Source organism: Centropristis striata, chromosome 10 (genome assembly GCF_030273125.1).
Source record: "Centropristis striata isolate RG_2023a ecotype Rhode Island chromosome 10, C.striata_1.0, whole genome shotgun sequence".
NCBI lineage: Eukaryota > Metazoa > Chordata > Actinopteri > Perciformes > Serranidae > Centropristis > Centropristis striata.
Window position 1 is genome coordinate 13,769,422 of NC_081526.1, and position 23,075 is coordinate 13,792,496.

Sequence of the window (23,075 nt, forward strand, 5' to 3'; positions counted from 1 at the left end):
ACACTCCCGCATGTATTCTGATGCATTTCATTGGCCAAGAGACCGAAAATGGGTAGAAAAAACTACAAATACTACAAAACGATGTATCCGCTTTCCTGGCCTTAATGGTAGAATAACGCAACAGCGATCCTGGTTTTAATGGTAGAAATGCGTTAATGCTTTCTCAGCTTAAATGGGTTAAGAAAACCTTCATCGGTCTGGTGTAGCGCTGTTGAGAACTGACATGTTTACAGTCTTCTATTGGAGCAGGAGGGCAAACTCAGTGTCAAGCTTGTGAGCACGTTTTCAGTGTTTGCAGTAGGTCGTGTTGTTGTGAATGCCAATCGGTGTTGTAACAGTCGACTGGCGTCAGTGATGAAGGAGTATTAGATCCAAATCTGGAGGATCATCCATCGTGTTGTCAGATGAACGCACAAGGATGATTCTGGGACTGATGGATCGATCGACGGACAGGCAGACGTTACAAGTTTCTAATTATTACTAAAACCATCCATCAAGCTGAGGATTTCATGTTTGTGAACCGTGAAGGACATGATGTGGACATGATGTGGACAAATTGTGGACAGAATAGAATTTAAAACTGAAATGTTTTGCGGTGGCTCATTAGTTGCAGGAGCTAACCACTAGAGAGCACTTTGGTCATGTCTGTGGGTTTGTTGTCTGTCAGTGTGATCATCATTTACATTGCTACAGTCAGCGTGTTGTCACAGTGACTTCTACCACTCTTTGATTTGTCTAACTACAGAAAGCATTGATCCAACTGCAAAAAACATCTGTGTATGTGTGCACAGGTTGGAAGTCACTCATATGCAAATGGATGTTGTTCTTGTTCAGTTGTCATCAGTGTGCCTTTTTAAGTATTTGATGTAGTTTTTCTTCTTCTTTTTGAAGTTTTCCTCAAATTATCAATCTAAGCAGAGGGTGTTAACACAGTTGTGACTACATACAGTAGAGTTCAATATAATAGCAGTCCAATGTGACTAACCAGATTAATCCAGGTTTTTAGTATATTTTTATTGCTATTTTAGTACGCTGTTCTTCTGAACAATGTCTTGAACAACCCATTTTCCTCAGGCTTTCAAAGAGAAATGCATGTTCAACAAGTGCTGGCTTCATCCTTAAATAGAGGCCACCTGATTCACACCTGTTTTTTCACAAAATTGATGACCTCACTGATTGAATGCCACACTGCTATTTTTTTTTAACAAACCCCTTTCAACTAATTGCCCAATTGCACAGCCTTAAGAGTTTACATATCACGAATGTTGGGTCTTGTTGGTTTTCTGAGAATCTACTGCACCTTTGTCGTTTGTCATGTAGCAATAATAAATATACTAAAAATCTGGATTAATCTGGTTAGTCACATTGGACTGCTATTATATTGAACACAACTGTAAAGCCCTTGACAAGCTTGGGCTGATGTGAAGCAAGATTTGATATCGATGAGGTATTTTTTATGCCTCTGTTGTCCTAGTTTACATTTATCCAAACATGTCAAACCGCAATAAATACCAAACGTATATTGCCTATAAAATCACACAGTATCACTTCACACATGCACTGTCCGCCCAGACTCTTCTGTTAAATATCCTTAAAGGGACAGTTCACCCCAAAATCCAAAACACATAAGTTTGCAGTGCCATTTCTCAATCTATATTGTTTTGTTTTGTGTTGGAGATATTGGCTGTAGAGATGTCTGCCTTCTCTCATGTAATGGAACTAGACTACACCTTGCTGTTAGCAGCTTTATGATTTTATGATTACACTAATTTCCTTTGTGTTCCTACATAAAGACTTAAGACTTGTTGCATTGATTTTTATATTTTTGTTGTATATTTAGTATAGCATGCTTTGATATCTTTATTTACGTTCTTATTTTTATTTCTACTTCTTATACAGCAGCAACTGTAACAAAAGCAATTTCAAAGCAATCAATAACATACATACATACATACATACATACATACATACATACATTATGAGTTAATTGTATTATTCTTATTCTTGCATTTTAAGTATCTTTAGCACTCTGCAATGCACACCAAACTAAATTAGATTATTATATAGCATTACAGGTAAGGGTAAAATGTGATGTATTTTTAATTTTGAGGTGAACTGTCCCTTTTAAATATTTTTAAATTGAATGTTCCTTCATGACTGTATTACTTCTTTATTACCTTTACATTTACATTTTTTGTTCTTTTGATTTTTTTTGTGAGTTTTTTGCATTTACATTTGTACCAAAACACTTATACAAAATATAAAGGGACCGTAGAGAAGAAGATTTGGCAAGTAGACTCCATCAATGCAGTAATGAATTTGATTGTGTGTATACCAGACACCAACAAAGATACCATATGCCCGTCACAGACATAGGAGCTAATATACATATACAGTATAACTATTGCAATGTTTTTAACCTTACCTAATTTTAAAGAACTATTCTAGAGATGTTTTTGTGGAAGAAAATCTTGGAATGGAGAAAAAAAAAATCTAATTTTGGTCTCACACAGATAATATAAAAAAAAAGATGCCTAGCTTTAGTTTTCATATATTTCCATGGATTTTCACAATAACGTGTACCTCTGGGTCAGTTCATTACCTGCCTCCTGTGATGTGGTCTCTGTGTTTTCTTCCAGATGCACATGATGCAGTTTTGCGATTTAACGCTGCACCTACAGAGGGATACATGAGAGACGTGGGAAACAAAACCACCATCCGCATCATCAACTCACAGGTGCGTAAGAGAATGACCTTGCATGTTGCAGAATAATTTAATATTGATAGATATATAACTCAAAGGGCAGTTTCACTCTCTGAAACACATGCAAAAACATGGGGGTGGCCAATATTGGAAAATATAGGGGATTTATGAATGATCCACTTATTTTGTGACACACTGAATATTGTTTTATTAATGGCTGCATTTTTTAGTATAGCTCAAACACCATTTGTCAACAGAAATGATTACCCATCAATAATACATTTTTTGTTTAATTTGCACACTCTGTGATTAGAATACATTTTAGAATAAATATTGATTTTATTTAAGGATAGTCTGTTCATTTTAACATTTAATACACTGTTAGGCTTGATACCTGAGTACATATACCTATATTCTAACAACCATGCATGATTTCCTCGACAGATTTTGGCCAATCCCAAGCATCGATTCAATACAAGCTCAATCTACAAGAATGTGACTCTGGTGGCCTGGGATCCTGCACCTTACACTGTAAACCTACACAAGGTATGTTTTCTTTTTATCAGATGAGCCTGTTGCTCACACAAACCGTATAATCAGTTCATTAACCCGTTCAAAAAGTCAAAAACCTGATAAGACTACCAAACATCAAGCAAATACAGCAACACAAGAGAGAAAGAAGACCAGCCCATCATACACATACGGTTTGAGTTTGTAAAGAAAAAAGGCTGAAGTTTTTTTGTATTTAGGCTACAAAACGACTTGTTTTAGAGCAGAACTTCCTGCTTAGGCATTATAAAAGACAGTTTAAAAAAATAATGTTAATGCCGGAAGTGAAGTACCATAGTTACGAGGACGACCTTACTACTACAAACGTATGGTTCACTGTTAAAAAAAAAAATAAATAAATAAAAGGCTGCAGTTTCATTGAATTTAGGCTATAGAACTACTTACCTAGGGTTAAGGCAAAACATTTCTGGGTAAGCTGTTATAAAAGACATCAATTTCGTAAATACATTTACGAAAGTTTGTGGAAATTCAGTGATGTTTAAATCACATAGTTTACTGTTGTTTTTACATGGGATACGGACCCTGTCCCCCTGGGTGAAAGTCAGGGGTCCGCCCGGGAGCCATTTCTGTGTCTTATACTCAGCCTCGCCCTTATTCATAATTGTTACGGCCACTACATGGCGAGAGAGGTCAGTCTTAAATGTAAATATGGGTTGTTTTTTGATGGCTGTACAAAAAGATCAGTCTGCTTATTTTTTCTCTTCTTATTTTCCTTCGTCAACATCCTCTTTGGTCCCCTTGTCTCTGCCATGCTGTCCAGAGGCTGCTGCATCGCCCAGCTCCGATTCTGGCGTGACACCGGTGGTGGCACCATAATTACTAACAATTTGCATTTTGTTTGGGACCAGCCAACTGACCACAGTGTAAATTTTGTGATGATAACTGTACACTAGCAACGGTTTCCTGGGTGTTTCTTGACCCATCTATCCATCCCGATCATGTTGCTCTTTCTGCTATGACCTAACTGATGGCCTCAAGAGGCTGCCTAATATCAAACGTAAATATAGGTCGTAATAAGTTAAATACAAAGAGTGAATGAGAAGCCTGTATTTTGACAGCAAAAAAACCCAGCTCTTCACTTGCCCTTGACATCGCTCTTCACGTGAGCACTTTTCTCTAAAAGCATGTTTTTATTGTGACTTCCTCTTCCGTTATTTTCTCACCCTCTGTTCTGCCCTTCCTTTTCTTCTGGGCTACCTTGTTATTGGTATTCAAGAAGTGGTCTACCACAATCAATAGGATTCAGGACTTCACAGAGGGATAAAGCGTTCAGGTTAATAACCTAAAAACCGCACTTTGCAATTAAGATTGATTTATATGCTGCACATAGACTTCTCTTTGAATGATTTCCATTATTTGCCAATTTCAATTATGAAGGAATAATAAAAACGTCCTTGTCTGTTCCTATTCATTTTCTTCTCTTTTTTTTTTTACAAGCTAATTATAGAACGACTTGTCCTCTAAATTAACAGTGACGCGATTTCCCACTTTAACCTTTAGTTCTCTGCAGGAGCAGGAGACGTTATGTGCCACCTTGTCATTTTATTCACTAATACTTTCCGGGCATATCACAAACGCCAGTGTTACAAGTGTTGATCAGTTAGAAGTGTGACTGCTCTACAGAAAAAAACGTGTGAAGCACATGTAGTTGCAGCATGCTTTTATGTTCTCAATTACAGAAAAGGTAAAGATGAACAAACCCAATAGTGACACAGAATGGAAAAGAAAAGCTTGCTTAGAAAAAAAGGACATTGACATGATATACATGATGACATGAAGGACATGATATATTCACTGACGCGTGACCTTTTTCTGTATAGCCTCTTTGCCTACTTCAACCACAACTAAAGGCAGTGATTATCTGCCGGAAATGCTTCTTACAATGTAGTGTCTGTCTCGTGGCCATTTCACTCTCACGTGTGCCCATTTAAAATGCATTTCTTCCATTATTCACATCTTCCGCATCAAATTTGTTTGTGTTTTTGGTCAGGATTCATCAAATTAAAATGTATCATGCACTCATTTGCTCAGATGAATGCAGCGTTTATGATAAGTCACAATATACTGGAGGATAAAAAGATGAAAGTATAACACTTAGAATAAAAAGAATAAAAGATACAAAAGTAAATATTACTATTTATATATGGTATATATCCACATACTGAAATAAATACTGCTATGCACACAATAAACAAACAAATGTCGACATGTGGAGCCAATAGAGCAGCATATTTTTAATTTATTCCACTTTGATTCTACAGAGAGATGACAATAAAGGGACGCTGGAATAATGTGTTTTTATTTTATATAAATTCTCTTTAATTCCAGTGAACATGTTGTTTATAGTGCATTTCTGTGGCATGCTCTGGTGTTTCAATTATAACAATCAATTAATGAAATTAGCTGCAGCATTTTTGATAATCAATATATTGTTTAAGTCCCTTTACAAGCATAATGATTAAAACCTTTTGATTCCAGCGCTTGTTTTGTTTTCTATGAACATTATCAGAATATCATTGGGTTTTGGACTGTTGGGCAGGTTAAAAAAGCAATTTCAATATTTCATCTTCGGAAACTTGTTATGGCATGTGGAGTGCACAATGTATGTATTTAGTATTAAAAACGACTTGTGTATAAAAGGTCTTTTAAAGGTCGTCAATATCATTCACAGCTAGAATGGCAGCCAAGGTCTACAGAGCATTCATGTGCTCTAAGGAAGGGCCATTTCCTGAGATGGGAAGTTGTTCTTTTGACATTGGTGTTGTCATAAGCCCTTATCCATTATGTGTACGAGTGTGAGTGAGTGTCTAAACAGCATGTTTATAGCTGTTTCCACTATTTGTGTGACAACAAAGAGTGAAGGTAACAAATCAGGCCAGCCATGAAATATGTTCTTTTTATACTGTGAAATTAGAGGAGAAGCCATTTGATAAAAAGATATATAGATATTTTTAATAAAAATAGGAAAATAAATTGGGGTTTGAGTGATAATGAATAAATAATAAATAAGTTACAAAACTTGGTATTGCAGTAGAATGAGGTAGATGGATTCACAGCCAAGTGAAGTGGATGTATTGCACATTAACCAGGACTGTAGTAATCAGTGGATAAAGTGCAGATGTGAGTGAGCAAGCACAATGAGTGTGCAATGCAGTTTCATGTATTTTACCAGAGAAAAAGGAATAAAGAATAATTTATATTATTATGTGTTCCTTTATTGAAATTATAATTGACCTTCATTTCCATCAAGAAACTGACTCACTGATTACATCACGTTTGAACCATTGTACCCTACAGAATACATACATTGTACATTCAGTGATTAATGAGACAAAATTATCGAATAGAATCAAGTTGTATGTTTTTTATTCATTTATATTTATTTTATCAGATGAACCTGTTGCTCACACAAACCGTATAATCAGTTCATTAACCTGGTCAAAAACTACAAAGTCAACAACTTGCTAAGACTGCATAACGTAAAGCAAATGCAACAACACAAGACATAACGATTAGCCAATATTACTCACGAGTCTAACAGAGAAAGTCTGCAGCCTTTTATTACGCAAAACTCTAAAAGCAATAGCTAATGAAGATTGAGTCGGGGGCCTCTTGCTCAGTCGATCCATCTTTTTTCTCTTATTTCAACAAGATCTCCAACCTAAACAACAGAATAGGATGTTTGTCAATACCACCCGTAACGACCCATTTAACCATTTGTGAAAATGACCCATATGATCGATATGATGTTCGTGGTACAGAGCGTAGTGGAGGTCATGATGTCAACAATTCTACTATTCCACTGCCTGCAATCATCTCTCTCTTAATGACTTCTCTTCACTTGCCCTATTTCTCACCCTCTTTTCTGCCCTCCTTTCCTTCTGGGCTACCTTGTAATTGGTATCAACTGCAATCAACTTGACTAGGCAGCTGTAGCAGTGATGTAGTTGGTGATTCAGTCTCCAGCTCCTCCTGCCCATATGTAGAAGTGTCTTTGTTGTAGACACTAAACTCCAAGTTATTACCGATGAGCAAGCCGTCACCATTGGTGTACAAACGTGTACGTGTGTGAATGAGAGGAAAATTGTAAAATGCTTTGTCTGGGAACATACAAAGGAGCTATATGAATGCAGCACATTTACCAATGTCCATTCAGACAGAAAATGTGTTTTTTGTTCAATGCAATCCATGTACTGCATATCTACATTATTTATCTTTATGGGTAACAACAAAAGCCTCACGTGGATAATATAAATAAAACAGCCCATTGCGAAGGAATACACAAATTAAACAACATGTAGTGCAGAGCCACAGCACGACACAGCACAAAATAGTGATTCCTACTTCCGTGACATTGTGCGTCATTTGTTTTAAATCATTGATATTTGCAAGAAGGAACATTTTCCATTACAGTTGATGGGGAAAAAAAAGTGTTAGACATAGTCCAAAGACAATGCACATGTCAGAAAATGTTAACTGTAATTCAGGAACCAGCATTTTTTTTGATGAAAGTAGACTCTGTCCATTTGGTAGGAAGGATCTGAATTACATCATAAAGATGGAAGAAAAATGTATCATTCCTCTTACTGTCAATTAAAACCTTGTCCAATTCCATGCACATACTTTCACCCAGTGACTATGATTACCTCTGGATATGTTCTAAGATGTATGAAACTGCTCTGTTTTGAATGATAATTTGTATTGGAAATGGTCTTTCTCTAGAAATATTATTTTACTTTAAATTCCTAAAATTAAATCTTTCCCTTTCCCTCGCTGAAAATTCCAAGCTTTTAATATGCAAATATTTTACAAGTCCAAGAATTTAACTGCTGGACAAAGATGTCTCCTACTACTTCACTGAATTCATGTTCATATAATAACCTAGAGTAGATGACGTGACATCCATGTTTTCTCTCTTTAGAGCTGTCAGACTTAAAAAGTCTCAATTTTACTTGCAGGACGAGTTGCCCGCCTGCTTCCTATTAGTTTAGATTCACAAAGGTCACAGAACAACTGAAGCAAGCGAACTGATCAATGCAGCAGTAGATCAGCAACTCTGCAGCTGTTTTTGTGAAGTAAAATTACTGATTTTGTCAACGGAGTCGTGTGGCTTTGAAGAGAACACCGATAACCGCTTCAGTTCCCCGGAATAAGAGCCGTCTGTCAGCAAAGTAAAGCAGTAAAAATATTCTGAATAAAGTGTACACCTTATCTGATAATGATTTTTTTTTTTATTAGGTGGCTTAAATATGTTTTAGGCAGCGGAGAGGGACCTGCAACATTATTAAACAGTTTCTTTCTTTTACATCCTTTTTGCGAGCCTTCTCAGTCCAGACAATGTTTTCATCAGGAGATTTAACCTCCCTTGGGTCCTGAGGTTGTATGCTTAGGTGTATGTTCCTCTCTATTTTCTGCAGTGGTATGCCAGCCCGGACTACAATCTTTTTGGTCCTTATATGGAGCACCGCAAGCTCAATCCTGGCCAGCCCTTCTACATCCTTCACCCGAGCTACGTGTGGCGTCTCTGGGATGTAATTCAGGGCAACACTCAGGAGAATATACAGCCCAATCCTCCCTCATCTGGCTTTATAGGTGAGTACTCACACGTACATATATACAACTGGTATGCATGCAGCATGCGTCTGTTCCTTTGTAGTTGCCTCTGTACACTTATCTTTCTATTTCATGCCTTCTCCTGGAGAAGATATGGTAGCAAATACACACACTCACACCAAGACATGATGAAATTTTTATCTTCAGTATGCACAGTTACGTTATCAGCATGCAGCGTGGCTATGCAATGCACTCCAAAGCAGCACATCTGTGCAGGGGGTAGCAGGAATATGACCACTGTATGCTCATCTTAGACACTCTCCAGAATGTCAATATCCGCTTCGTGATGTTCTCTTCCACTATAATATTCAGACATTTCAATACGCTTTCTCCCTCACACAGCCGTATGTAAGATAAAACATCCAATTATACAAGCAACATTTGTTAACTCTGAAAACAACAGGCCATAATTTGGAGAACCATTTCTCACTGCCTCGGATCAACATTTCACCATGATTCTTGTTGACAACCTGACAATATTGTCAAGTTTGGATAGAGTGCAGGAAATTAAGTAAACCAGTTTTGTGACAATGTAAAGAGTTGTCATTGTGAACATAGATAACAATGTATTATGTAGAAAACAAACCACCTACTGTGTCTAAAAGAGATATATTTTAGGATTTAATAGGATATTATTTAGCTATAAGATAGCCACAGTTAACTACTTTTATGTATCACATCAATTAAGCTTTAAAGCATCATTATGTCAAGTTTTTCTTTATGTGATATAACACCCTACACTTTCATTCAGTTAAGTTGTCATAAATATGAACAGCCTTAAACAGCCTTTTTTAATTTTTATTTAAGATTAAAAAAAATATATCAAATTGCCAACTTTGTTAACAGCCACAGCAAGCAAGTGCAGAACACAAGACCTAGCAAGCAAGCTAATATTACTTACTAGTGCAGCTTTTTATTTCACGCCACTCTCTAAAAGCCTGACTGAGGTTTACTCTTGTCCAGTGGCATCTTGCTGGGTCACTCTCTTCTTTTCTTTATCTGTGAAATTCTCTTCGGTCCGTAAAGGCTGCTGAACCAGGGACTGCGCTCACCCGGCTCCAATTTTGCCACAACACCACTGGCGCTCCCAGCAAGCATTCACCACCACAATCCAAAGCTCTTTTGTTAGTGGTGAAAACACTAAAGGCTTTTCTCAAAGCTGCGTTCTTGTCTGTTCTTGTGGTCTCCTGTTCTCATATATAGGTAATAACTATATCGACTTATCGTTTGATATATAAAAATGTACAGAAAGTTTGGTGAAATAAAAGGAATTAGTGCCAAATCACAAATGATATATAGTCTGGAGGCCACCTATTTTTTTTCCGTATAGGAGGCATGGTTTTTCGATCGTCTTGGCATTTATTGGGCGCTATGAATGTCTATCATAAGCGTACGTAGCTCTTAGCCAATTGTATCAGTTATACCAGATGACGTATGTAGAGACGACAACGACCGGGGTCACGCTAAACCCCATTAGCTGTTGTGCTATTCAAGTAATACTGCAAATGTTTGACAGGCAGTAGGACTTGCCAACAAATCCCAGAAACAGCTTTTAAAATATAATATTTATCTCAGTGCAATTTCTGTTAACAGAGCCAGAGAGTCTATTTTATTTGTTTTGATTGTAGTTTATTTATTTATGTTTTATTTATCGAGGATGTTTTAATATTTATTTTCCCCATTTCAATTCCAATGTTTAATATTCTTGAGATTTAAAATATAATGTATCGTCCTAAGAAATTTGTTATCCTGACAGGCCTAGTGATACATCGTCTTTTTGTGGCCCAAGTATTTAATTTACCAAGAAAATCATTCCTGGAAGTGTTGTTGACATGCCAGTTTTACCGAGAGTGCATCAGTAGTTCCAGCATTCATTCTGGCAATCAAGGAAGGAGCAGGAGGCTGCCGAACGGAAAGGCAAATTGCAAATTAGAGTAAATAAGCTACAAAATCGCCGGTGGTGGTAGCTCGCCTGCCAGACAGCAAGTCAAGGTAAATATAGCACAAAATGCCTTTAATAAACTTCTGCTTCATAGTTTTAACACTTTTCTTTTACTTTACTTGTAGACAGTCATCACAAACGGCATGTTTTTTTAAATTAAAATAGTTGGTGATTGATTGAATTTAAAGAGAGGCATTTTTTCTGTTTTCATTACCAGAATTACCACAGGTCATACTTTGATCTTTTGTTGGAACAGAATCAGACGCTCATCAAACGCAGTCAACCAGTCCTGCTGTTCATGCAGACAGCAGGACTGCACTGGTTCTCACCCACAGTGGGGTTGGATTTCTTTCCCGATCGCACTTACTGACCTTTGTTCTCAAATGAGACGGCTTTCCGATAAATTCTGCTGACTGTGATTACTCCTATTCAGATGCTGTGGAAGGGTTTTGGGGTTCTATGTAATTTTGGGTCCTTTTGAAAAAATAGTCATTATGGCTACAGGGAGCATGCCGTGGTGCCATGGTGTAAATCGGTGGCACATTCTATTTTTATGTTTGGAATCATTTATGCAAATGTGCAGATTAAAAAGCGGTTATGGATAATGAATGAATGAACTGTCATTTAAAACTTTTTTTTTTTTTTTTTTTTTTTTAATCCTATTTTCCAATTTGTAGGTCAGGACATCTTGCAGCACCACAATACCCAATTCAGAATGTTATTTTGACACATTTTGTCTTTTGATTTTTGTGCAAATCTATGACTCTAAGCTCAAGGACCTCTCATGGTCACTGTGCAAAAGCTTTTTCCGGCCAAAGGCTCAGCTATAAAAATGTGCCTTATCTGGGCTGTGGCAGGCAACATTTTAGTCTTTTTCATGGCTCAAAAACGGACCTCCATAGAAAAGTGTGGTCTCATTTTGAACCAGAACATTTGCAGAATAATTCCATATCTGATATGTTCTGTTGTACAAAACTTGCTTTTTCATTGTCTTCAATGCTAACTTGACTACTGATGTGCATTGTTCTCAGTAAGTGACAATGATTTACAACACAACTTTTACTGTCTAAACTAAGTAAAAAATTAAATTTATGATGAAATGAAACAAATAAGACCCTAACATGCATTATTAATTTACATTTTTCTCAAAGTTGCTTTTGTACCACTTCAATGAGAACCTCCAGACACTTTTACCATACAGCAACACAATGATTCTCTTCAACAGCAATAATATTTATTAAAATAATTTAAAACAACAATAAAATACAATAAAATGAGTCCTTGTCCCTTCGAATCACTTAGGGTTACCAACCGAAAGTCAGATTGTCAGAGTACTCATCATCAACCTGCAGTGAAAAGGTCAGAGCGAAGAAACGGCATCTTCCGTATCAAACTGTACTTGGTATCTGTTTCACTCAGGGTCATTAAACCTCATCAGTTTGTGTATTCCACTTCCTCTGATGTTGCATCCTTTTTGTCCATTGTGAGACCCTTTAAAACCACATGTCAACATGTGTTTCATCACTGATGCATGCTCAGGTTTGTACTGTCCCCATCAGCCATCACATTTGTCTTCTTGGCACACCATTCCTCCTACTGGTCATACTGTATCTCAAACTCTCCCTCCTGTAGTGGAAAACTAAAAGCAGGTAAAATATGAGACATTTGGCATCCCATACCCCCACCCCCCGTGCCCCACCACTTGTTTACTGGGTGGAACTCTTTGATACAATACAGGTGTAAGAAACTTTTGGTCTCTCCATGATTTCTGATCGCTTTAGAATTTAATACACAAAGAAACATGCAACAAAATCATTCAAAAACACAAAGCAGCAATATCAAAAGAGGGATCAACGACACAGAAATTAAAATAAATGAATCACCTACCATGCAGATCTAAACTATTAAGTATTTACAGGTTTCACTGCAGATATTCAAGATCTGCAATATGTGCAGTCACAGCACAGCAAAGGCTGCAGTAAACGGGAGGAAAGGATGGAAGTTAAATCATGAAGACATCAATCCACTTTAGACACTAATTGAAGAAGCACATCTCTGACTGACTTGCCTTGACATTTACAGCAGCACAATGACAAACTGACTTAAAAGCACCAGAGGATAGGCATTTCGATTTTTGTTGTGTAGAAAAGATGGTTGGGGTGGAAAAAATGGGTTGGAAATCTTTAAGAAACAAGAGTTTGACAACCATAAAATACTTTATGCAGTTTTTCGCGATTCCAGTGTAATCGAGAGAAAATGCGCTTCATAGATGGTAACACTGACCGGTGACTTCATTGAAACCATGTAGGCTACATCCTTTAAACCTTTTAAAAATATGAACTATTATATTTTGGAATTGATGGAACAATAACTATTTGAAAGACATATAGACGGATAAAACAAGGTTAAGTACGCTACATGGCCAAAAGTAGATGTCCACATATTGCGTTGTAATTTTGGTCTTTTTTTTGCAATGCTCCTCAGTTCCAATTAAGGAAATTTCCTATGCTTTAAAACACAATGATATTTTTGACAATAGGATCCCCTGTGCACAAAGAAAGAGAATAAATAGTTTTCATAGCTTGGTGCAGGGAGCATCGACCTAGGCCAGGGCAATTTATAAATCTATTTTCCATTGTGCTCTTGGCTTTCAGCTAATATGAAATCAAGATAATCCAGATAAAACAATCATTGCACCACATTCTGTTTCACAATGTTTTGTCTTAATCAAAATAATACTGATTTATAATTTTGCTATACTGCTACCCTGATCTAAATCCCTAAAAAAACGACCTCGCACTTTGGCTGAATGGGCGCAAAATCTTGTTACTTGGAAAAGTAAAGGCTGTTACAACAGCATAGTCATGTTCTCAACAATCACATATTAGGTGTAATGGTCAGGTATCTGCAATCTTTTGGCCATATAGTGTTTATTATACATGTATGTCTCCAGACATTTGGTACTTTTTTTTTTTACAATTGTCCATGTCAAGGACAGACACAAGCTCACACATAAAGAACATTTACTCTCTAAATGCATCATACTGTAGTTCACATTCCCGGCAGTTCATGTTATAAGTGTGGCTGTCAAATTGAGTTTTTGCTGCTTCATCACTGTGTTTCCTGTGTCAATGGTCAGGCTCAGGTTGTGACCTCGGGGGGGTTTGTGTTCTTGGTGGCCGAGATGCTGCCACACTTGTTGGGAGTGTCAGTGGACATCTGGGCGGTGCAGGCCACCGTGTTGCTGTAGACTCTGCGGTTGAGCGCGATTACTGTGGTCTTGGAGGGCATCGAGTTGTTGCCATTTTCTGCTGACCAGTGATCGCAGTGAAACAGAGTCAGGAAACACCTGTAGAACTGAGATGGAGACAGGAAGACCGATAATGTGAACACAACATTCCAGCTCAAACTGAGTGTTCTTAGAAACGTCAGAAAATGAAATGAACTTGGTTTCAACCTCTCGGAGAGACTCAGTGTACAGGTCTGTTCAGGGTTTAATTAGGCAGAAATCATGCTTTAGTGCACTTCCATGTCCTCACAGTCTGCCAGTTGCCACTTGATAGGTGAAAATGATCCCCTGATGTCTTATTACTCTGGAGTGGTGGCCATGTATGTTTGAGCTTCATTCAATTCAGTAATTGGAAAGGTCTGAGAGCTGCTAGCTGAAATATACGTGCTTGCTCTGTATATCCCAAAAATTTCAAGGGACTGAGTCATGGAGTGAGCCTTTCTTTCTCTTTCCTTATCATTCTTGTGCTTGGAAATAAATAAATTTGTACAATTCAAGAGAGGTGTTTGTTTACACTCATTGCTCGGACATTAATGTGACAAGAGACACAAGAAAAATATGATGGGAAAATATAAACTATGTATCTTTTGTTATGCATTTGCCTGATTCTAGTGGCTTTTTGCATGTGCAATTGTGAAAAGATGTATAAAATAAAAATAGTAGGTCGGACATGTTAGACAAACTAACTTCTGAATTAGTTAATTTAATTGAAATAGCACCAACTGGCTTACGAACACGCTATAGATACATTTACATTCTATATATTTTGCCCAGTTATTTGTGGTGATTGTGATCATGCTGGAGAGCAACAGAAGGTGGAGAGTTGAGAGCAGAATAACAATCATCAGATAGAAAATGGTAAAGAACAGAAACCAGCTGCGATGTTCAAAGAAAGGTGGAATTAAAATAAACAACAAAGGGTAGCGAAATGTACATGGGAGCCAACAGCTCCGACAGCAGCATGTCATGTGTATGAAAGATAACATGCAGAGCATGCTGAGGCAGGCAAACTCGCCATCTTCATATATTATGTATTCAGTTCTATTTTTATCTATATCTACAGAAGGGTTTTGCTGAGCATGCATGCTCTTTTTCAGCACAACCTAACTCAGAACTTTTTTCTGCAGAACTATGTAGATCCAACAGAGATTATATGATGAATGATTTTGCCAAAGGAAAAGTGTTTAGCAGATGCTGATGAATACTAAAACACTTTTCACCTGGTCAGATGTGCATTTTAAAGTTGTTTTTTTTATTAGAGGGGAGGGGGGGGTAGAACAGCTAAAGACGGAAAGAAAATGCGTGCGAGAGAGCAGGGATGACGTGCAGCAAAGGGATGTGACACTTAGCTTCAGTAGCCTTGGCACACGCTGTACCAGGTGAGCTACCACGGCTCCCTGCTGATGTACATTTTAGTATTTGTGCATTTTAAGAAAAGCCTGTATAAGGACTAGAACGGTAGGCAATTTTTGAAAGGTGGTTAAACTTCTTGTCAGTATACTGAGCCTACTGCTGAAAGAGGGATGGTGGCCCAAAGGTTTTCTTGTTCGATCTCTTGAACAAATTAAAACTCATTCCCACCAAAGTGACCTTAAAGAAATTGGGCAACAATTTAGTTGTTGGATGAGTAAGAGAGTTGGAATGGAATATCAATACCACTCTTATGTCTGTCTGTTAAATACAACAATACAGCCAGCAGTCATTTGGTTTAACTTGGATAGAGACTTGGAACTCTTACTGAAGGTAACAAAGTTATGCATACCAGCTCTTAAGTTAAAAAAATATGACATTTAGATGATATTTGGCTTTCAACATGTAATGTTTACTGATGCTAAAAGGCTCAGCATTGTACTTTTTTTTCCGACCCTAAACTGGTTTCAATTTCGCAGGTTTTGAATTAAGTCAGTAAATATGTTTCATATAAAAACCCTAACTTCTATTTCGTTTTTGTTGCCATTGCAGGCATCCTCCTGATGATGGCGCTGTGTGAGCAGGTGCATGTGTACGAGTACATTCCCTCCATGAGGCAGACGGACCTGTGCCACTACCACGAGCGTTACTATGATGCTGCCTGTACACTGGGTGCCTACCATCCCCTCCTGTATGAGAAGAGCCTGATCCAGCGGATCAACACGGGCCCAGAGAGTGACCTCAGGAGGAAGGGACGCGTCACTCTTCCGGGCTTCAGCACCGTCAACTGTGATATCTGAGATATGAAACCTGACCCTCTGAGCCCGAACATACACACACTCCAGCCTTTATCCGGCTGACTAAGGGAGAGGTGCAATAAAGCCGCTGGAGACAAGGAGGCTGGAGCCTACACGTTTCAAATTAGACCTATGAAGAACATAAGCCATAGCCCTCCAGGGAGGGAAACATATGGAAGCTTCTGGAAATGCCTGTCTTCATTAAGATGGTTTACTTGACCAGAGTCTGGCAGAAAGTGTCTCCAAGATGGAGCTGAAAAAAGACGTTTCTCTCTGCTTTAGCTGAGCCACGTTAGCTGTGGAGCTGACTAGGGTAGCAACAGATCATTGTTTTTAGATAGACAAGGGAATTTTTAATAACTGAGTGTGTTTTAATGGTGTAAACTCTGTGTTTTTAAATAGTATGGGTGGTTCTCCACTTAAAGGAAATGCCACTGTTTGTTTTTTTTAATTTCCTTTTTTACTGGTCCTAAGGGTTGTGAATAAGCAAAGAAGTCATCCACGCTGAATGTCATAAATGCAACACAAATACACACATTTACACTTAACGTAGAGCAGCAACACATGAAGTAGAAGAATGAGCAGTGTTGAAGGCAGTTTCAGTGTCTCCACAGAGGCGAAGTCAAGCAGTCATATTACTGTACATTACATTGCTCTGCAGCAGGTGTTCCTGTTCAACATTCCTCTGATATCTACTTGTGAAATCAGTGTTTCATGTCATTGCAAGGGGTTTAGTTCACACTTGATTTAAAATTACTCTCCTTTGCATGCCAACTTGCCAGCTCGCTACCACCAGTCTGTCGCACCTCGTTCACACCAAGGGTGATTCCTCATTCAGAGTAAAAAGCCTGTCTCTCCGTTAGTAGCCCACAGGAAGCACGGCACTGGTAATCCTACCTATAGTAACATTTTTTACTAATAAAAGTCAAATAAATGGGGCCAAAATGGATCTTCAGAACAAACTGGTGCTCAGAACAGCCGTAACCCTGTGCCTAGTGGTCAACTGAACACTTTCCTCGGGTTGCCTTGTGACTGTTCAGGTACATACATGCAGTATATACTGTGGCAGGACTGCAGTAACATGGAATTTAATTGTGAGCAGCGTGGAGCAATTGATGTTGCTGCAAAAAGCTGCATCAGGGGATTTTCAGCTCTGCTTCGGCAATCACCAGCCCCTGTTTTTGACCTTCAGTTCACTCTATATTGAATGTAATTTTACCACTGCGTGTAATGGCCAAACCCTCCCTGGAGCTCGCCACTGCAGAACAACAGGGTCTGCGTATGTGCAGGGTTATTTCTTTGTCATGTAACAGCACAAAGCTCATTTCCTACAACTCTTAACGTCTCGTATTTCCTGGATCCCCTAATATTGAATCCCTGCAGCTCAGATTATAAAAGAGGAATTGGAACCGGTAGTATCAGCCAATGTGATTTGTCTCCAGCTCGGATGATTTTTATGTTTACAGTCAGTGAGTGCCACATCTGCAGCAAGCTCTATAGGTATTAGTTCAGCATGGAGAGGGGGGTGGTTGCAGTTTTCTTCTGCAGACAGTCAGAAAAATCTTGCCTATAACAGAGATTTTTATTGTTACGTGTGCTATTCTACAAAATGTTCTTGTGCCATTGGTTGTGGTTTGATATAAGATGTGAAAACTTGTCTCGGAGATGTTGCCTTGAATCGTCTGATGTATGTTGAATTAGATGGCTCTGTAGTTGTAGTATGTAGATGATTCTGGGGCTCTTAGTTACTTGTTGTTGAGTCGGGCTGGGTATCATTCAGAATGTATCAGTACTTGAAACTGAACAGAACTCTGCTGAAACCCAAATTTTTATTGTATTTAACTGTACCCCATCATTTTTATAACTCAGGCAAAACCTGATTAAAGTAAGAAAACGAACACCTGAATAAGTATTTGGTGCCCATTTCCAACTGTTGGCCGTTGCTGTGGGCAATGAGTATTAAAATCTTTTATTCGGTATTTTATATTGCAACATTGATATGCTGTATAGTGTTATATAGTACATTTTCTGGAAATTCTTTTGAGAAACTACACTCAGTTGCCAGTTCATAAGGTACACTTTGCTTAAACGAAGTCTAGTAAATACATTTAAATAAATTTAAATACATGGGAGTTGATAAAATATTAGGAACACTTCTCTGATACATCACTAAAAAGACCATACAACTGATTCAGCATCTTTCTGAACAGTTGCATCAAAAGCAGATTATAACCTTCATGAACATGGATTTACTGCAGAGCTGTTGCATTTGAACATTTTTTAACTTGCACTATTTAACGTCTTAGAGTCTCATTTTATCTTTTAATTGTGTGATTTTATTTTTTGATACACATTTTATTAGAATTGTTGGAGGAAGCCTGAGTCACACGATTTTCAATGGCAAAAACTGCCTCTGATATTGTTGTGCATCTGATTAAAAATAACTTGAAAACTTTAAGCTAGGTGGACCTTAACTGGAAACTGAGTGTTGGTATAGATAAAATAACCAGATAGGAAAACGAATTCAGTGAATTACATACATGGCAAAGATATTTCATCACATTGATGCAAAATTTAGTAAATCTAAAATTGCCACAAAGCAGTGAAGTTGGAATTGTATGGAAATATCTCTGACAGTTGGCAAACGGTCTCATGTTGAATATACTGTGTGGTCATATCGCCCCGCCCTACTCAACAGCTATGGACACGTTTTGCGAACAGTAATGTGGTTTGATACCTAGCCCCAGTTTCAGGCGGATAGTTTGGCATGCCATTAGAAGTCTTTTAGAAACAAGGAACCCTGTAAAGTAAGCAGCTGTTAAAGGATTGTACCGAAGGTTTAAAAACAGACTGTAGAAACAGTTTTTCAAGCTTGGAGTTTTATCATTCATTTTGAACCATGCAGGTTTTAAGCTCTGCTGTAGGATTTACATTTCTCCGTTGAGATTATTGATCAAATGTTTTATTGCTTGTGATTGTAACACACTGAAGGTGCAAAAACCCTGAACATATTGTACATGTATATTTCTAATAACTTTGATTACTTTCCAATGCACAGAGCATGCAAATCAGGATCAGGGCTAAGAGTCTTAAACTGTCTGTGCTGTACTGTGCTGCAAGTAGACACCATTGTCATTAATGTTGTGAGAGGCCACCGTGCTATAAGATTTTTTTTTTCTTAAGTGGTGTTTTGCAGATTTTAGTGCATGCTTGTGAACAGGGAAGTCACATCCAGCTGCGGTGCAGCTATTTGTTCCCCTTGGACCACTTGTTTCAGTGCAATGCATTTTGGCAACTTCATCTTCACATTTTACTATTGTGCCAAATTCCATTTTTAATTCTGTCTTAGCTGGTTGGGCTGAGGATGCAGAGTAATAGCAGGACTTCTAAGGTGCTATTGCTCCTCTCTGGGACGCTTGAGGTGTCATTTAATTGTTTTTTTTTTTAGGTGGACTAAATTGGAATTTTAATCCTCCTCAAGACAACAATTTAATTGCCAGAATTTAATACAAGACATTATGCTGAAACATGTGAGTGGTGGTATGAGGAAACATATTTGCAGACACTGTTCATTACGTTCAGCCTCTTTCTCTCCACTCTTTACTCTCGAGGCCTATTTTTCATGTCATGTTTTTTACTCAGAATTGTGGAAGTTTCTTTACCACACTGCCTCTAAAGGATTGTTCAACATGTATGTTGTTTTTTTTGTACATTTCCCTCCTGCAGCTTCCTGCAGTACTTCTGAAATGAGGAAGAGAAAAAGAAACATCCATGACTGGACATAATAAGAGTAAAGTCCCGTTTCACTCCCAACAGCCTTAGGGTGTTCTTCTAGACTTTGATTTGTCAGTGAAGTCTCTTCTTACACTTGAATTGATATTTAAATAGACCATTTGTATGATTTCAGCTGTTGTAATTTGTCTTTTTTTTACCATGTAAATAAAGCTGTTGTACATGTCAGTGACTCACCTGTTTATTCATGAGTATATAGATAAGAGGGTTGATGACGGTGCTGCTCTTGGCCAGTAGTGAGGGCACCACGCTGGCCACGGGACTTATGATGTTGGGTGGGCCAAATGTTGCCATCATGGCCACGACACCGTAAGGCATCCAGCACAACATATAGCAGGCAGCTGTAGTCAGAACCATAAACAGTATGTGGTACTCTCTCCTCCGTGCCGCAGTCTTTCGGATCTTACCCACCTGTAGATGAGAATTAGAGAGGATGGATGAATCAAGCAAAACAACCACGATAATTTCTTTTGACAGTTCTTGAAGTGCAACCTTCACTGACTTTCACATTGCCAACTCTTATTATTGTTCAACTTGCTTGGCAGCTGCTGATTCTTATTTCACTGCAGTGCGAGTCTAAAAGACCTACAGACTTCAATGTTAAACTCTCATTTTATGACGACCAATTTTCACTGATTGCACAAGCTACGTGGCTAATTTTTAAGTAAAAAAAAGTTGTAATTAATTTTAATTTTCAGGAATAGCATCAGTTATAAACTGCTAATCAGCCCCTGCTTTTTATTCAACAATTGGACAAATGATGAAAAAAAGGCACTGACTTTTTCATTATTGTGATAGTAGTGTTCAAAATAATTGCAGTCCAATGTGACTAACCAGATTAATCCAAGTTTTTATTGCTACATGGCAAAAGCTACCAGTAGGTGCAGTAGATTCTCAGAAAACCAACAAGACCCAGCATTCATGATATGCACACTCTTAAGGCTGTGCAATTGGGCAATTAGTTGAAAGGGGTGTGTTCAAAAATATAACAGTGTCTGTTGTTGACTTTACAAACTCAAAACTATTTTTTACAAACTTTTTTTGTTTCTAGGATTTAGCAATCCTGTGATCACTAAACTAATATTTAGTTGTATGACCACAATTTTTTTTATAACTGCTTCACATCTGTATGAAGCAGTTAAGATTCTTTAACAACATTCCACAATTCATTTATATTTCTTGGTTTTGCTTCAGAAACAGCATTTTTGATGTCACCCCACAAGCATAAGGCAACATGACCTCTTCAAGTATTTTGACATATGCAAACTGATCCATGATCCCTGGTATGCGATAAATAGGCCCAACACCATAGTAGGAGAAACATGCCCATATCATGATGCTAGCACCACCATGCTACACTGTCTTCACTGTGTACTGTGGCTTGAATTCAGAGTTTGTGGCTCATCTCACAAACTGTGTGCGGCCCTTGGACCCAAAAAGAACAATTTTAATCTCATCAGTCCACAAAATGTTCCTCCATTTCTCTTTAGGCCAGTTGATGTGTTCTTTGGCAAATTGTAACCTCTTCTGCACATGCCTTTTTTTTAAACAGAGGGACTTTACGGGGGATTCTTGTAAATAGATTAGCTTCACACAGACGTCTTCTAACTGTCACAGCACTTACAGGTAACTCCAGACTGTCTTTGATCCTCCTGGAGCTGATCATTGGCTGAGCCTTTCCCATTCTGGTTATTCTTCCATCCATTTTGATGATTGTCTCCCGTTTTCTGCGACATGTTTCTAGTTTTGCTCTTAATTTTAAAGCATTGGAGATAATTTTAGCTGAATAGCCTATAATTGTTTGCACCTCTTTGTAAGTTTTCCCCTCTCCAATCAACTTTTAAATCAAAGTACGCTGTTCTTCTGAACAATGTCTTGAACGACCCATTTTCCTCAGGCTTTCAAAGAGAAATGCATGTTCAACAAGTGCTGGCTTCATCCTTAAATAGAGGCCACCTGATTCACACCTGTTTTTTCACAAAATTGATGACCTCACTGATTGAATGCCACACTGCTATTTTTTTGAACAAACCCCTTTCAACTAATTGCCCAATTGCATAGCCTTAAGAGCATGCATATCACGAATGCTGGTTCTTGTTGGTTTTCTGAGAATCTACTGCACCTACTGGTACCTTTTTTCTTTTTTGCCATTTAGCATAATAAATATACTACAAACCTGGATTAATCTGGTTAGTCACATTGGACTGCTATAATTTTGAACACTACTGTAGTTTTCTCAAACTAATAGAAGCTACAATGGTGAAAATTAAATGCACTTGCTGCCTAGATGGTAGAAAATCAGTTTAAAAATTGAATTACTCAATTTTCATTGGGAGCCTAATGTCACCTCTGGGTTTCCTATTAAACGGACAGTTAATTCCCAGAATAATTTAGAATTTCTTCCAATTGTGTTTATCAATCTAGATTTTTTAGGTGTTGGATATAGCATCGGTACTGAAGCCTATCTTCACTCATGTAATGGAGCTTTATTGCACTTTACTTCTACTAACTCAACATCAATGCGACGGAGCAGGTGCAACCAATTATCTCTAGCCAGACAGCAGTTATTTTCAAAATTATTTTACTAATGGCTCTGATTAAAACGGTCTGGACTCATTGATGTGGACTGTCAGAGTTGACTGAATTAAGACTTTACCTAAGTAGGATTGTACTAAGATATGATTTTATTTATCCTGCAGTGGGGAAATTTAGTCTTCACAGCAGCTTAAGATACAGAAGTTACAAAGATATAGCAATAAAGAAAATTACACATTATATACACAATATATTTATTTACATGGCTGCTATTGAGCATTATTGTTAATATTGCACATAGGGTTTCTTTCAGAGAGTAAAAAAATATATTAAAAAAATGATATAGGGTACTTTGTGTAAAAAAACAAAACTAAACAGATTATGATGGTGCTTGTCGTATGTCATCATGTGACACGTCTCGTT

The 23,075-nt window shown here is 37.8% G+C and overlaps 2 protein-coding genes across 2 annotated transcripts in view; one reads left to right on the plus strand and one right to left on the minus strand.

Annotated features, from left to right (window-relative positions):
- The window catches only part of st6gal2a (ST6 beta-galactosamide alpha-2,6-sialyltranferase 2a), a 55,809-nt gene extending 35,526 nt beyond the window's left edge, over window positions 1-20,283 (plus strand). Inside the window, exons 5-8 of the mRNA XM_059342519.1 lie at window positions 2,640-2,737; window positions 3,149-3,250; window positions 8,692-8,866; window positions 16,081-20,283. Of these exons, the coding sequence (XP_059198502.1) occupies window positions 2,640-2,737; window positions 3,149-3,250; window positions 8,692-8,866; window positions 16,081-16,328 (623 nt within the window). The 3' untranslated portion in view covers window positions 16,329-20,283. The remainder of the gene's footprint in view (window positions 1-2,639; window positions 2,738-3,148; window positions 3,251-8,691; window positions 8,867-16,080) is intronic.
- tmtops2b (teleost multiple tissue opsin 2b) overlaps window positions 12,558-23,075 on the minus strand; it is a 36,026-nt gene continuing 25,508 nt past the window's right edge. The window contains exons 3-4 of the mRNA XM_059342520.1: window positions 20,295-20,528; window positions 12,558-14,186 (exon numbers count right to left, since the gene is read on the minus strand). Of these exons, the coding sequence (XP_059198503.1) occupies window positions 13,971-14,186; window positions 20,295-20,528 (450 nt within the window). The 3' untranslated portion in view covers window positions 12,558-13,970. The remainder of the gene's footprint in view (window positions 14,187-20,294; window positions 20,529-23,075) is intronic.